This window comes from Bidens hawaiensis, unplaced genomic scaffold, assembly GCF_021521415.1.
Source record: "Bidens hawaiensis isolate Kalapana, Puna unplaced genomic scaffold, B.hawaiensis_p1.1 tig00013806_1, whole genome shotgun sequence".
NCBI lineage: Eukaryota > Viridiplantae > Streptophyta > Magnoliopsida > Asterales > Asteraceae > Bidens > Bidens hawaiensis.
Genome location: NW_027492180.1, coordinates 389,666 through 400,945, shown reverse-complemented (window position 1 = coordinate 400,945; position 11,280 = coordinate 389,666). Strand labels below are relative to the sequence as shown.

Here is an 11,280-nt window from a genome sequence, read left to right as displayed (position 1 = left end):
ACGATTTTGACACTTTACACTATTTACTATGTTATTGGTCAACAGTTTCAACATACATTATATGATCACCAAATGATTAAAATAAGTTGGTAGTGCATCTCAAATGACTAACACCATGCGTAATGGAACGTTTTGGGAGACGCTTTAAGTGCCAAAACGCCATGTACCCCCCCCCCCCCCTCGGGGTTTTGGTAGGCATTTTGTGTGTCAAAGTTGTACACAACTTTGAAGGGCCAGCGTTTTGAGAGAAAGAGAGAGGGGGCAGGGGGGAAGAATAATAGTGATTGTAGGAGAGTTGTGAACATTTTGCTACTACATATGTTTTTTGCAAAAATTTGAAATGCTGACCGAGCGTTACATAACGTAAAACGTCTGAGGTTGTAGAGTTTTGACTACACATGGCGTAAGTAAAATAATTAAGATACATATTGTTTTGATATTTGCTAGCTTAATTATAGAGATCAGATCAGATCATATGTTGGCAAAATGACATTTGTAATTTGATCATTATATGAGCAGGGCTGCAATAATTTGCTATTATGCAAATTTGTTGCCTACATGCGGTATGACATACATTAGATTCGAATTATCTTCCCTTTCAATTCGATTTTAGGGTTGTGAATTTATGAATTATATGGTCTCATCTTTAGTATACGGAAATATCATAAAGTAGTTTAAATGGGTAAAATAGTCATTTACACAATAATCAGAGGTTCAACCAAACACAACTTATTGGTTCAGCAATTACTGGTATTCAGACTTCTTACGGTTCAGCATTTAATGGCTCAACATTAGCCAAACAGATCCTTAGTCACGACTATCACGCCAACCAATCAAATTGGTGACACAATAGGATACCTTTTCCCAAATGACCAGTTTCAGTATATGTCTATTTTGTTAAGGAGTCCTTTTGACATGAACTAAAGTGATTTTTTTTTCTCAAACGATCTTTTTGGCCTAATGCCTCTCATTCTTGTATTTAAGATTAAACAAAAGAAATAGAGTATATTGCGCTTTTTTTTAACAGAGGCCAAGAAATTAATGTTTCTCATAACATGCAACTTTGCAATCAATTCAGAGCAAATAATGTACAAACTACAAGGGCAGCAAAAAGCATCCTTTCAATTAACATAAGAGAATAACATTAGATGATCTCTGTCTTCAGATCTTGCATAAACAACCAACTAATTTTACAAATGATCCGGCAATGAAGGAAAAAAGGAAAACCACACAACAGTCCAACCAACAGATAATCAACCCAAACATCAATCACCAATTCATATATCTACCATACCACAGCCTATTAGATGAGTCTGTCACAACCTGAGTTCTGCAGGCCGTGAGCTTGCACCACCGCTAGTACTACCACCGCCACCACCAACTCTTGAAGCTAAAGCTAGAACTTCAGGTGACATCTCCCAGCTCCCACTTTTCCTGCCCCAGCTAGAGCGCCTTGCGTGTAATATATTAGCACGGTCACCTTCATCCACTGCTGTTCTTATTTCAGGTGACATTTCACCTATTCCAACTTCTTTCATGTTCAGACCTTCATTGTCACTCAGCTGGTGGTCTAACCCTGCCCCACCGTCACCCCATACAGCCTTTCTTCCCATTTCAATTTCCTCCGCTGCCTTTCCCATGTTTGGACTCACGAAACCACCAACTGACCGCCCTTCAATCCCTGGTTCTTTTGGGGCATATGCCCTAAACTTGTTTTTTGATGCAGGGATTGTAGTGCAAAATATCTCTCCAAAATTCTGTATAACTCCTTTGTTGTAAGGATTTGCTCGCCTATCGTACCTATATCGGAAGTTCTCATATGTAGTCTGCAAAATAGGCAACAGGTCAAACGGGCTGGGAGAATCCCAAATACTCTGTCCAATATTTTTAAATAACGTCATTATAAGAACTATATTATTCCAAAGGGTTTCATAAGATGTTTTAGAAGGTGTTCTGACTTTTAAATTAAAAAAAAAACGGTGACTTTTGACCCATTTGAGTGATATTTTTAAGCTAACATTTTTCATTCGAAACAAACGTAATCTGAATCAGCCCACTCTAAGTAAATGGACGGTTAGTTTATGTTGGATGACAGTGACACGTCAAAATAGGGTAATTATGGTATGGAATATAGATCAAAACGGGTTAGATTGAGTTGTGTAAACCCAAAACACGTTTTGCCAACATGAAAATACACTTTGGGCAACTTTTGCCCCGTTCGATCTGTTTTAGCCGTTTACTTTTAAGGTATTTTCATTACACGTATAAGATAAACGATCCAAATCAACCCAATATAACTAAATGGCAGGTCAGACAGGTTGGGTGACGAGTCATTACGATTGCTTTTGGGGATGGGTCAAAACATATCAGGTTAACTTAAATTTACCCAAAACAATTTTTGCCTAAATTTTTTACAATCTTATTTCAAAATAAAATGATGTAGGAGTTTTACATCAGATATACACTTTGGGAAACGTCAACCCATTGAGCCATTTATTTTCAAGTTTAATTTACCATTGAAGATTTTCTTTTTTCCTTTTAACAGTAACAGAAAATTTAATCCAAAATTAACCCAAGTAAATAAACGAAAAAGCCACCTTTGTGTTTAGTTGTGACGATCAAAGACGAATATCATTAACTTTCAAGTTTATTCTCAGGTAAGAAAATAAGAAAAATGAGCAATGACCTGATTTGTACTAATGAGGTATAAATGGAAGGCAGTAAGGCCACCCACAAACCAAACTGATATGAAGGTGTAGACAATTAACACAATGGATGCAGGAGTCTTAAGCATTGCTTTCCATAATGTTATGTCCTCCGAATCCATAATCCTTTTGATGTAAATCCAGCAGAAACTAAAAACGTATATACAAAGTAGAGTTGTGGAGAACACAAACATGAAGAAGAATCGATAGTTTCTCTGCAACCACATAAACCAGTTATCAATAGTTAGAAACTTTTTATCATATCTTAAATTTATATAACATGTAGATCTTACCAGGCCTATACACTGGCCAACCCAAGGGCAATGGTGATCAAATCGTTCAACACAATTGTTGCAGATAGAACAGTGTGAGCAACGGGGAGGTCTATAAAGCATGCAGGTATCACAATATTTGATTTTTACGGTAATGCCATTAACTTCAACTTCCTTAATGCGAGGTAGCCGTAATTGTGGGGTTTGGGCACTACCTTCATTATTACCTTCAAACGCTTCTGGCTCTGGAGGATGTGCATTACGTGGAATGATGCCTGGGTCCCGCCCGGAGGTCAAAAGTAGAAGTACTAAAACCTGTGATATTCAACTCCAACACTCAATATTCATTTTCAGAAATATCAAAAACCCTAACTTTGATGCTTAAGCTTATTTTGCTTTTCCTTCTCAAATAAGCTGTTTACAAAAGCCCCATCCAAAGACTTGAAAGAACTTAATAGCTTTAGCATAATGCAATAATCTATTACAAAATAAGCCAGCCCAATCCCAAACAGCGTCTAAATTTTTATCACATATAATTGAACTCAATAGAAACAACAGAAAAGATTAAATAACTGAATTGATAGCAACAAGGAAAGTAACGCTGCAGAACAGTGTCAACTTGGGAGATATTTTATTGATAACTGGTCAAACGTAACAATTGATAAACCAGACAAAACGGGCCAAAATTTATCTTGAGCGTATTTAATTACTCGTTTTCAACAATAACCAGCCACCTGTTTTCAGATCTCCACTCACAATCAACAACGGATCAACTATATACCTCCTTTTTTTTTCCAAGGGGGCAGACATATTAAAAAGTCTGGGCGACTAAAATTATGTTATGGGAATGATAAAGCTCATAAATGTATAGATATGACAGGAAGAATAAGAAGATCACTGTCACTGTACAGCCACTATTAGAGTGTAATCATTCAAGCATGTAAAACTAAAACTTGTTAAGCATTCTTGTTCCTCATAAGTAATTAGGCCGTTCCTATATGTGCGGTCACTGGCTTTTTATGTCAAAGCCACTTTAACAGAGAAGTTTTACATACAGTCTGTTTTGATTAACTTGAATAAAAAGGTTAAAAATCCCAATTGGATATCACATCTTATGAATCAAGCTCTAGTGTGTATAAAAATAAAGACAAGTATGATTGATGAGTAACAAGAGAAGAGAGGAAGTTACATGTATTGTGAATAGAATAGCGCCAGCCATAACCGAGTGGCGGTGAAAATGATTGATGAGTTTTGTAGCAACGAAAACACAAAAAACAGAAACAGGAACTACGACAAGGAATATGGTGAGGAGGAGTGATCGTACATCAGGTCCAAACACAAACCTACCCGCAAGGAAGAATATCTGCAATGCAATTTTAAAGTATGTTTATCAATTTTGCATAAAGCCAGTAAATGAAGCAAAAGAATGATAATACTTACATTGCTGCCTTTCCATGCCTGGTATATTCTCAAGGTGCTGCTGTTGCTGTTTGTGGATCCGGACGAATGATGCTTTGGAGGGGGGACCACGTACATCTTCTTCTCAAATCCGGACTCACTCGAGAATGAGATAGATCTTATTCACTCACTGTAAATCTACCATAAAAAGCAGCCACAACCAACTAGCTAAGCTGGATAATAACAACTGACAACCAAACACAGTAAGATTCCGGCCGATTGATTGGCCGACAGACACACAGACAAACAATAGCAATGGGAGTGAAGAAGAAAGAAAGAAAGCAAAAGGAAAAAGGGTTTTTGCTTGCGATAGTGGGAGTCTACTCTACTTGTGTGTAGGGTCTCCTACGCCTACCTTTACAGGATCGCCATAGTCTAAATTTAAATATAAAAGATGACGTGGTGTTAACTTAGTGGCCACGTCATAATTAGTTTTTCAACGCATTTAAACAGAACGAAATATTTTGAAACCGTTTTTTCCCCAATTTTTAAGCTAGGTTTTTGAAATAGTTTGAAGCGGGTTCTCCAATTAATGAAAATGAATTTAGGCATCATGATATATTGATTGAAATATTTTTTTTCATCTCATATTGATTTCAGGGTTTCTTTTTCTAACCAATAACTTGCCCAACACCCTCCAATGGTGGCGTCGGTCCTTCCCTATATTTGTGTTAACATATCGATAACATAGTTGACAAGTAAATACAAAATTATTAAGAATTGAATCTCTCTCTCTCTCTTAACTAATAACATATATAGTTTTATACAAGTGTAACAAATTTCCGAACTTCTTTCCTGGAGCTACAGAAAAAAGCAAGCTGATCTTCATCAACTGTACCCAATCCTGATAATCGAATGCCATAAGCTTCCATCCTATGAATATCCCGCTGAGTTGGCGACTGCCACATGCCATCCCACCAAGCTGGCGGTAACAATGGTGTGTAAGCGCATTGATTCGTTTGGTTTCCACAACTTAACGGACCTGCAAATCTGTTCCAAACATGCCCCCATCCTATCTGGTTACTCAATCCTTCCGAAACCAGGCTGCTCTGAAAGCTACTGAAGAATGAAAAGCTTGAATTACTGCTTGCGTTCTCTGTTACACAAAAAGTAACAAAATTTATGCTTCTTGGTAAATTCTCATTATTTAAGGAAATGCAGATAACATCTTAGTATTTTAAAACTTATTGAATTGCAAAGATCTGAGTAATCGTAGTCAGAATGCAATGGTAAAAAGAGAAATACCGGCTGCATTTGCAGCAGCCAGTGCCGCAATCAACTGCACATAGGTTGTTCCAACACGCCTGTGAGCTCCAGAAACAACCGCGTGCCTTGCACGTGATGCCAGAAAAAAGTCAACAAATGCAACCCATCTAGGTGCCGGGCCCCAATCTTTTGTTCTAAAACCTAAAGTATCTGATCCATTTTGGCCAGATAATTCTCCTTCAAAGCTTTCGTAGTTGAAATGAACAACCTACAATAACATATAACTTAGCACAAAGACCATATAGTAGTCTAGAAGGACTTCGTATCCTCCCTCTTGGTTCTCTTTTTTACTTGTCACATATTGTCTTCTTTGTACAAATTAAAAAAAAAAAGTATACCTCTGCAAATCTATCAAAATTTGACTTCACATCCTCCACCAATGACGGGGTGTCTGAAACTAAAACCAACCTAGGCCTGGAACCTAAATCTGTATTCTGCATGACTTTCTTTGTACAATCTAATGCTGCCTGCAACGCCCTCACCGATCTGGAAAACAGATTTTAAATGTCAAACCGATAGCTAATTGCTTGTTACTAGAGTCTAAAGGTGGCCACTTTGACTCATTTACTTGCAAATGGGTCGATTTGGGCTAAGGGTTATCCCTAACAGGTAAAAAGAGCTAAAAGTTGCCTACTTTGTAATCACATTGTTTTAGTAACCATATCTAAAACATTACTGTTAATAACAAATCAGTCAAAAGAATGTTTGCGGGTCAACCCGGTCTCGAAAAAACAAGTTAGCTAGCCCACCCATTGTGCTACCTCTACTAGATTTGTATGGTGCCAAGGAGTTGCATATAGGACACACCTGTTCATAAGCATCCGCATGTGCAAGGTAATATCAGGATATGACCCTCCACTAAGAACCGAATCTACTGCCTGCTTTACTGCTTCTGTAGGAGAGACAAGAATTCTCATTAACTCACCAAATACATTGGGCCTGTTATGGTCTTGAGGTGGCCCAAAGAGCTCAGAAGCAGCCTTTCTCATCTCAACATTAACATTCTTCAAAAAGAATTGAGCTGCCACAGCATCCGTAGTGTTCTGGAACCTGTCAACGCACTAAGATTGGATTTCGATTTAACAAATTTAATAAACAAGGACCACATCATAGTTTTACCATATTATAGGCTCTTGCCACTCAATCCAGTTGCTACATAGAACGTTCGTCTTTAATGGCTTTTGAAAATCATCAATTCTTATTACCAGATGCCTGCCATAGGTGCTCAAACATCCATTCTGTCTCCATAGATGCTTCACTTCATTCAGGGAAAAAGCAGTATTGGTATATGATATATACTCCCCAAAAGGATATTTTCCCCTGCAAACATATTATTATTAGTAATCACGCCTAAACCTCACAAAAACAATATTATTACACTGATAAACTAGATCTTCCAATAAACCATTTAGGAGGTTTTATGCATTAGTAATACGCTGGTGGGCAAGTTTCTCTTTAAGCTATCTTTTGAATATGGCAAATAAATTCATTCATTAGTAACTTAAATCAAAATTGCCAACTCTGCAACAATTTGATAAAGCAGTGCAAAGATATATTATATTATATTATATTATATTATGTTATAGCAAGGATTGAGATAGAACCAATATGCCTGGTTTGTCCGATGATGAGTGAGCGGTTCAACATTAGACTCAAAGCTGCTGCAGTCAGGATCTTATACATCTCGTTCCCAAAACCTGCTTCTGATGCTTTTGCTATCACAAAACCTTGTCTGCAGAATTCCTCTGGGGGAAGACTTCGAACTCTAGCAGCACCTGTATTGGAAGGAAGTTAGTTAGTTAATCACCTATACAATGCACCTTTAGGGCGCGTTCGTTTCACAGAATTCGTGGGAATTCAAAGGAATTGGAATTAAAATCCCATGACATGGCGTGTTCATTTCATTGGAATTGGAATCTTAATTCCATTTTGGTGTGTTCGGTTGTCAAGGAATTGGAATTCAATTCCCTCAAATTCCTTTAAATAAAAGGATTCTAAATCCTTCCAAAATGTAGAGGATTTCAATTGAATTCGTTAGAATCTTTTCTTAAGTTTGTTTTTTTTTGTTTTTAACGAGAGTAGCGAATAAAACATTTTAGTTTTTTTACTTTTTTTGTTTTCGATTTATACTTTGAGTTATGGAATTATTATTATTATTATTGAATATTTTTTTGAGGGTTTTTGATCTTAACAGAAAACCTCTAAAAAAATATAAAAAACATAATAAAAAAATCATAACGCAAAATATAAACAAAAAATCTAAAAAAATCCAATTCCTTCCGATTCCAATTCCATTTCATTATGTGAAATGAACGCCCTTAGGGATAAATAATGTTTACATTGCATTACATTTAAACACATGTGCTATCATGCTCATGTATGTTTGATTTACTTTAGGAAATCATACAATAATCGTGACTGAGGTGACCGACCGTTAAGATGGAAGTGACGTCGAATGATGTCTCTGACCGGGAAACTCTGGTGAGTAAATCCACCTCGGAAATCATCACCCATCTCTTCCACTGTAGCGCATCGTTTGGCTGTCAGTCTGTCCTCCTGCAGCGTGATGGTTGAGATGAGGTGTTGCACAGTGGGATCGTCGTCGAGTGATGAACGGAGGGTGAGGAGTAAGATTCCGATGCCGGTGAAGGTAGCAGACGCGATGAGAAGACAGTGCAACGACACCACCGCCTTTCTCCTTGACCTACTGCTACTGCTGCCGCCGATTAATAGCCACCGCATCATCTTGATCACCACCAGATCGATCAGATGGTCAATAAAACATCATCCCAGGACCCAAGATGGGACACAAAGCCATCCTTGTTCTTTTATTATTTTTAGATGGATATTATTTTAATCGTCGGTGGACTGGATTCATTATTTTCTCTAGTGTCGGTGATTACTTTTTATTTAATTTTACTTTGATGTATATAAAACTTATTTTACTAATCTATTAAATCAATACAACGTATTCACATCGCATTTAACTAGCATGTCCTCATATAATTCCATATCATCGAGTTTTCATTTATTTAATTTTCGCATATTAACAATTAAATTTTAATCAACAAAAACACGCGGCCCGTTTTCTTTCTATAACTCGATTCCCATTTTTAGTCCAGCTGTTTATTGTTCTCAACTCGTAAACCCTAATTTTCTTTCTCCGCCCAATTGATGCTAGCCATCTTATACATTGTTTACATCCGTCTAACATCCATCCTTCTTCAAACTATCATATATCAAAACATATATTTACCCCTTTATCAAGTTCTATCTTTATCCAGCTCTATCTTTATCCATCCTTCTTTAATCTATGATTTAATTTGTCTCCATCTTCAATCTATCCATCTTCTGAAATATGTGTTGGTAGATATGTTAATTTTAGAGTTTTTTAATTTACTGTCTTTAATTCCATGTTAGTTATTTCATATCAAGTTGCAGATTCTTTATTTCATATCAAGTTATTTCATATAATTGATTCAATAAATTCTTTGTTTCATCTAAAGTGTTTCTGAATTTTAAAAATTTTTGAATTTCAAATCTATAGTTTGACTAAAATTAAAGTATATTTGGAACTGTCTGTAATTAGACTGTTTCTTTTATAAAACATCATTTTATAAACCTAATATTTACCTTTAATATTTTCCAGTCTGTGTAATTTTTGATAGTTCTAAAAATTAAGCTCCGGATTATAAACTGTGGAAATAATTAAATTTCTTAGTTATTTCATATAGTTGATTCAATAAATTCTTTATTTCATATAAAGTGTTTCTGATTTTTTACCTATGATTCTGATTTGTTAACTATTGATTAATTTTTTTTAGCTTTTATATATAATTAAATCATAGATATTAAGTGGTACTCCTACGATAATAATAATAACACTGAAACTCAGTTTGTTAGGAATTTTTTTTAATTTCAAACCTATTATTTAAATATAGTGGTTTTTATATATAATTTGTTTAAAACACTATTTTACAAAGTCGTAATCAGTAAATAAATGAATAGCTATATTCATACTCATATTTTGTTACGAAATATTTAATTTTTCGAATTTCAAATCTATAGTTTGACTAGAATTGAAATATATTTGGAATTGGCTATAATTAGGTTGTTTCTTTTCTAAAACACCATTTTTGAATACTACATATTAATTATTTTTATACTAATAATACTATCAATCATACCTTTGACTTAAAAGTTTATTTTGATAATTTGATTCCGTATTCAATTATGTGATATTCGAAAATCTCACTAAATATGTTATAGAAACATTCTGCAAATGGGTTGGGTTGGGTCGAACGGGTCATGGGTCGGAACGGGTTAGGGTCGAAATTGGTGAACTAAAAAATGGGTTGTTTTGGTTCGGGTCAGAACGGGTTAGGGTCAAGAGGTTCAGGTCGGAACGGATTCGAGTCGGAATGAGTCAAGGTCCGAATGGTTTAAAACGGGTTTCGGATCGGTTTTTTTTTTCTTTTTTTTTTAAGAACGAGGACAACGGAGAAAACGTTTTAGCTTTTTTACATTTTTCATTTTTTATTTATATTTTGAGTTATGATTTTCTTATTAATTTTTTTGAATTTTTAAGGGTTTTTATTAACATCAAAAACCCCTAAAATAATCATAACTCAAAATATAAATCAAAAACGAAAAAAGTACAATAACTAAAACGTTTCCTCCGTTATCCTCGTTTTTTTTTTTAAAAAAAACCAAGAAATGAACTGAAAACGAAAAGTCGACGAAAACGAAACAAAAAACCAAAACTGAACCGAATTGATCGAAACAGGAAAAATCAATCAAAACGAAACTAAAAAACTGAAACCGAACAAAAATGAAACTGAAAAAACCGACCCAAACGAAACAAAAAACCGAAAACGAATCTGAAACCGACCAAAAACAAACAAAAGAAACCGAAACCCAACCCGTCCAGTGCTCTGAAACCGACCAAAAAGAAACAAAGGAAACTGAAACCCAACCCGTCCAGTGCGCAAACTCGTGTATGCTTGAAACCTAATCAGAGCCAAAACCAAAACCGAACTCGTTCCAATCCAAAACATGTTTCAACCCGAGCCTGCCACTTTTCCTTAAGATACTAACCCACATCGACTCATTTCTTTAAATTTATCGACCCATTTTGACCTGAAAATAAGAACGTGGAATTTCAAGTGACTCATTTTAACCAATTTAGTTAAAATACATGACCCAAACCATTTTTTAAACAACCCAAATTGATCAATTTGAAATGATTTTGGTAAATATTGTCACCCCTAATTCTAAATAAAGAATGGTTTGTTGAAATATGTTATTGAAATTTGTTAATAAAATAAAGAATGATATGTTGAAACATACTAAATAATCTTATTGGAATACACTCCTAAATATAGCAGAATTAGGTTGTAACGCGCCGGGCGTCGTTTCTGTAAGTTGCGGCGAATTCGGTTGGTATCGGCTACGTTCTTTACGGTACCAAAACTAAACCTAAAAAATAATTCCTCAAAATAACGCATTTAAAACAAAGGAAAAAACGAAACATCACACCTCCTTACTTTTTCGTTGGTTGATTTAGAAAAAAAACAAAA

General features: G+C 35.4%; 2 protein-coding genes across 2 annotated transcripts; both read right to left on the bottom strand.

The window, feature by feature from the left end:
• Positions 1-1,316: 1,316 nt before the first annotated feature.
• LOC143545001 (putative protein S-acyltransferase 7) lies at positions 1,317-4,513 on the bottom strand. Its single transcript, XM_077036962.1, has 5 exons — positions 4,418-4,513; positions 4,167-4,340; positions 2,999-3,292; positions 2,687-2,920; positions 1,317-1,826 (listed from the first exon to the last, which is right to left on the bottom strand). The coding sequence occupies exons 1-5, from the start codon at positions 4,511-4,513 to the stop codon at positions 1,317-1,319; spliced, it is 1,308 nt and encodes a 435-aa protein (XP_076893077.1).
• A 530-nt stretch (positions 4,514-5,043) lies between these two features.
• LOC143545020 (uncharacterized) lies at positions 5,044-8,446 on the bottom strand. The gene is made up of 7 exons (XM_077036980.1): positions 8,134-8,446; positions 7,314-7,476; positions 6,821-7,021; positions 6,509-6,751; positions 6,040-6,187; positions 5,681-5,909; positions 5,044-5,531 (listed from the first exon to the last, which is right to left on the bottom strand). The coding sequence occupies exons 1-7, from the start codon at positions 8,444-8,446 to the stop codon at positions 5,197-5,199; spliced, it is 1,632 nt and encodes a 543-aa protein (XP_076893095.1). The 3' UTR covers positions 5,044-5,196.
• Between the last annotated feature and the right edge of the window lie 2,834 nt (positions 8,447-11,280).

Bases quoted from the DNA above. Each gene is read 5' to 3' on its own strand.
- LOC143545001 (XM_077036962.1), bottom strand. From the start codon at position 4,513: ATGTACGTGGTCCCCCCTCCAAAGCATCATTCGTCCGGATCCACAAAC. The intron at 2,921-2,998 runs GTAAGATCTACA...ATGTGGTTGCAG, and splicing joins TTGGCCAGTGTATAGGCCTG to AGAAACTATCGATTCTTCTT. The intron at 1,827-2,686 runs GTCATTGCTCAT...CCTATTTTGCAG, and splicing joins ACCTCATTAGTACAAATCAG to ACTACATATGAGAACTTCCG.
- LOC143545020 (XM_077036980.1), bottom strand. From the start codon at position 8,446: ATGATGCGGTGGCTATTAATCGGCGGCAGCAGTAGCAGTAGGTCAAGG. The intron at 6,752-6,820 runs GTAAAACTATGA...GTGCGTTGACAG, and splicing joins TGGCAAGAGCCTATAATATG to GTTCCAGAACACTACGGATG. The intron at 5,532-5,680 runs GTATTTCTCTTT...TTTGTGTAACAG, and splicing joins GGCTGCTGCAAATGCAGCCG to AGAACGCAAGCAGTAATTCA.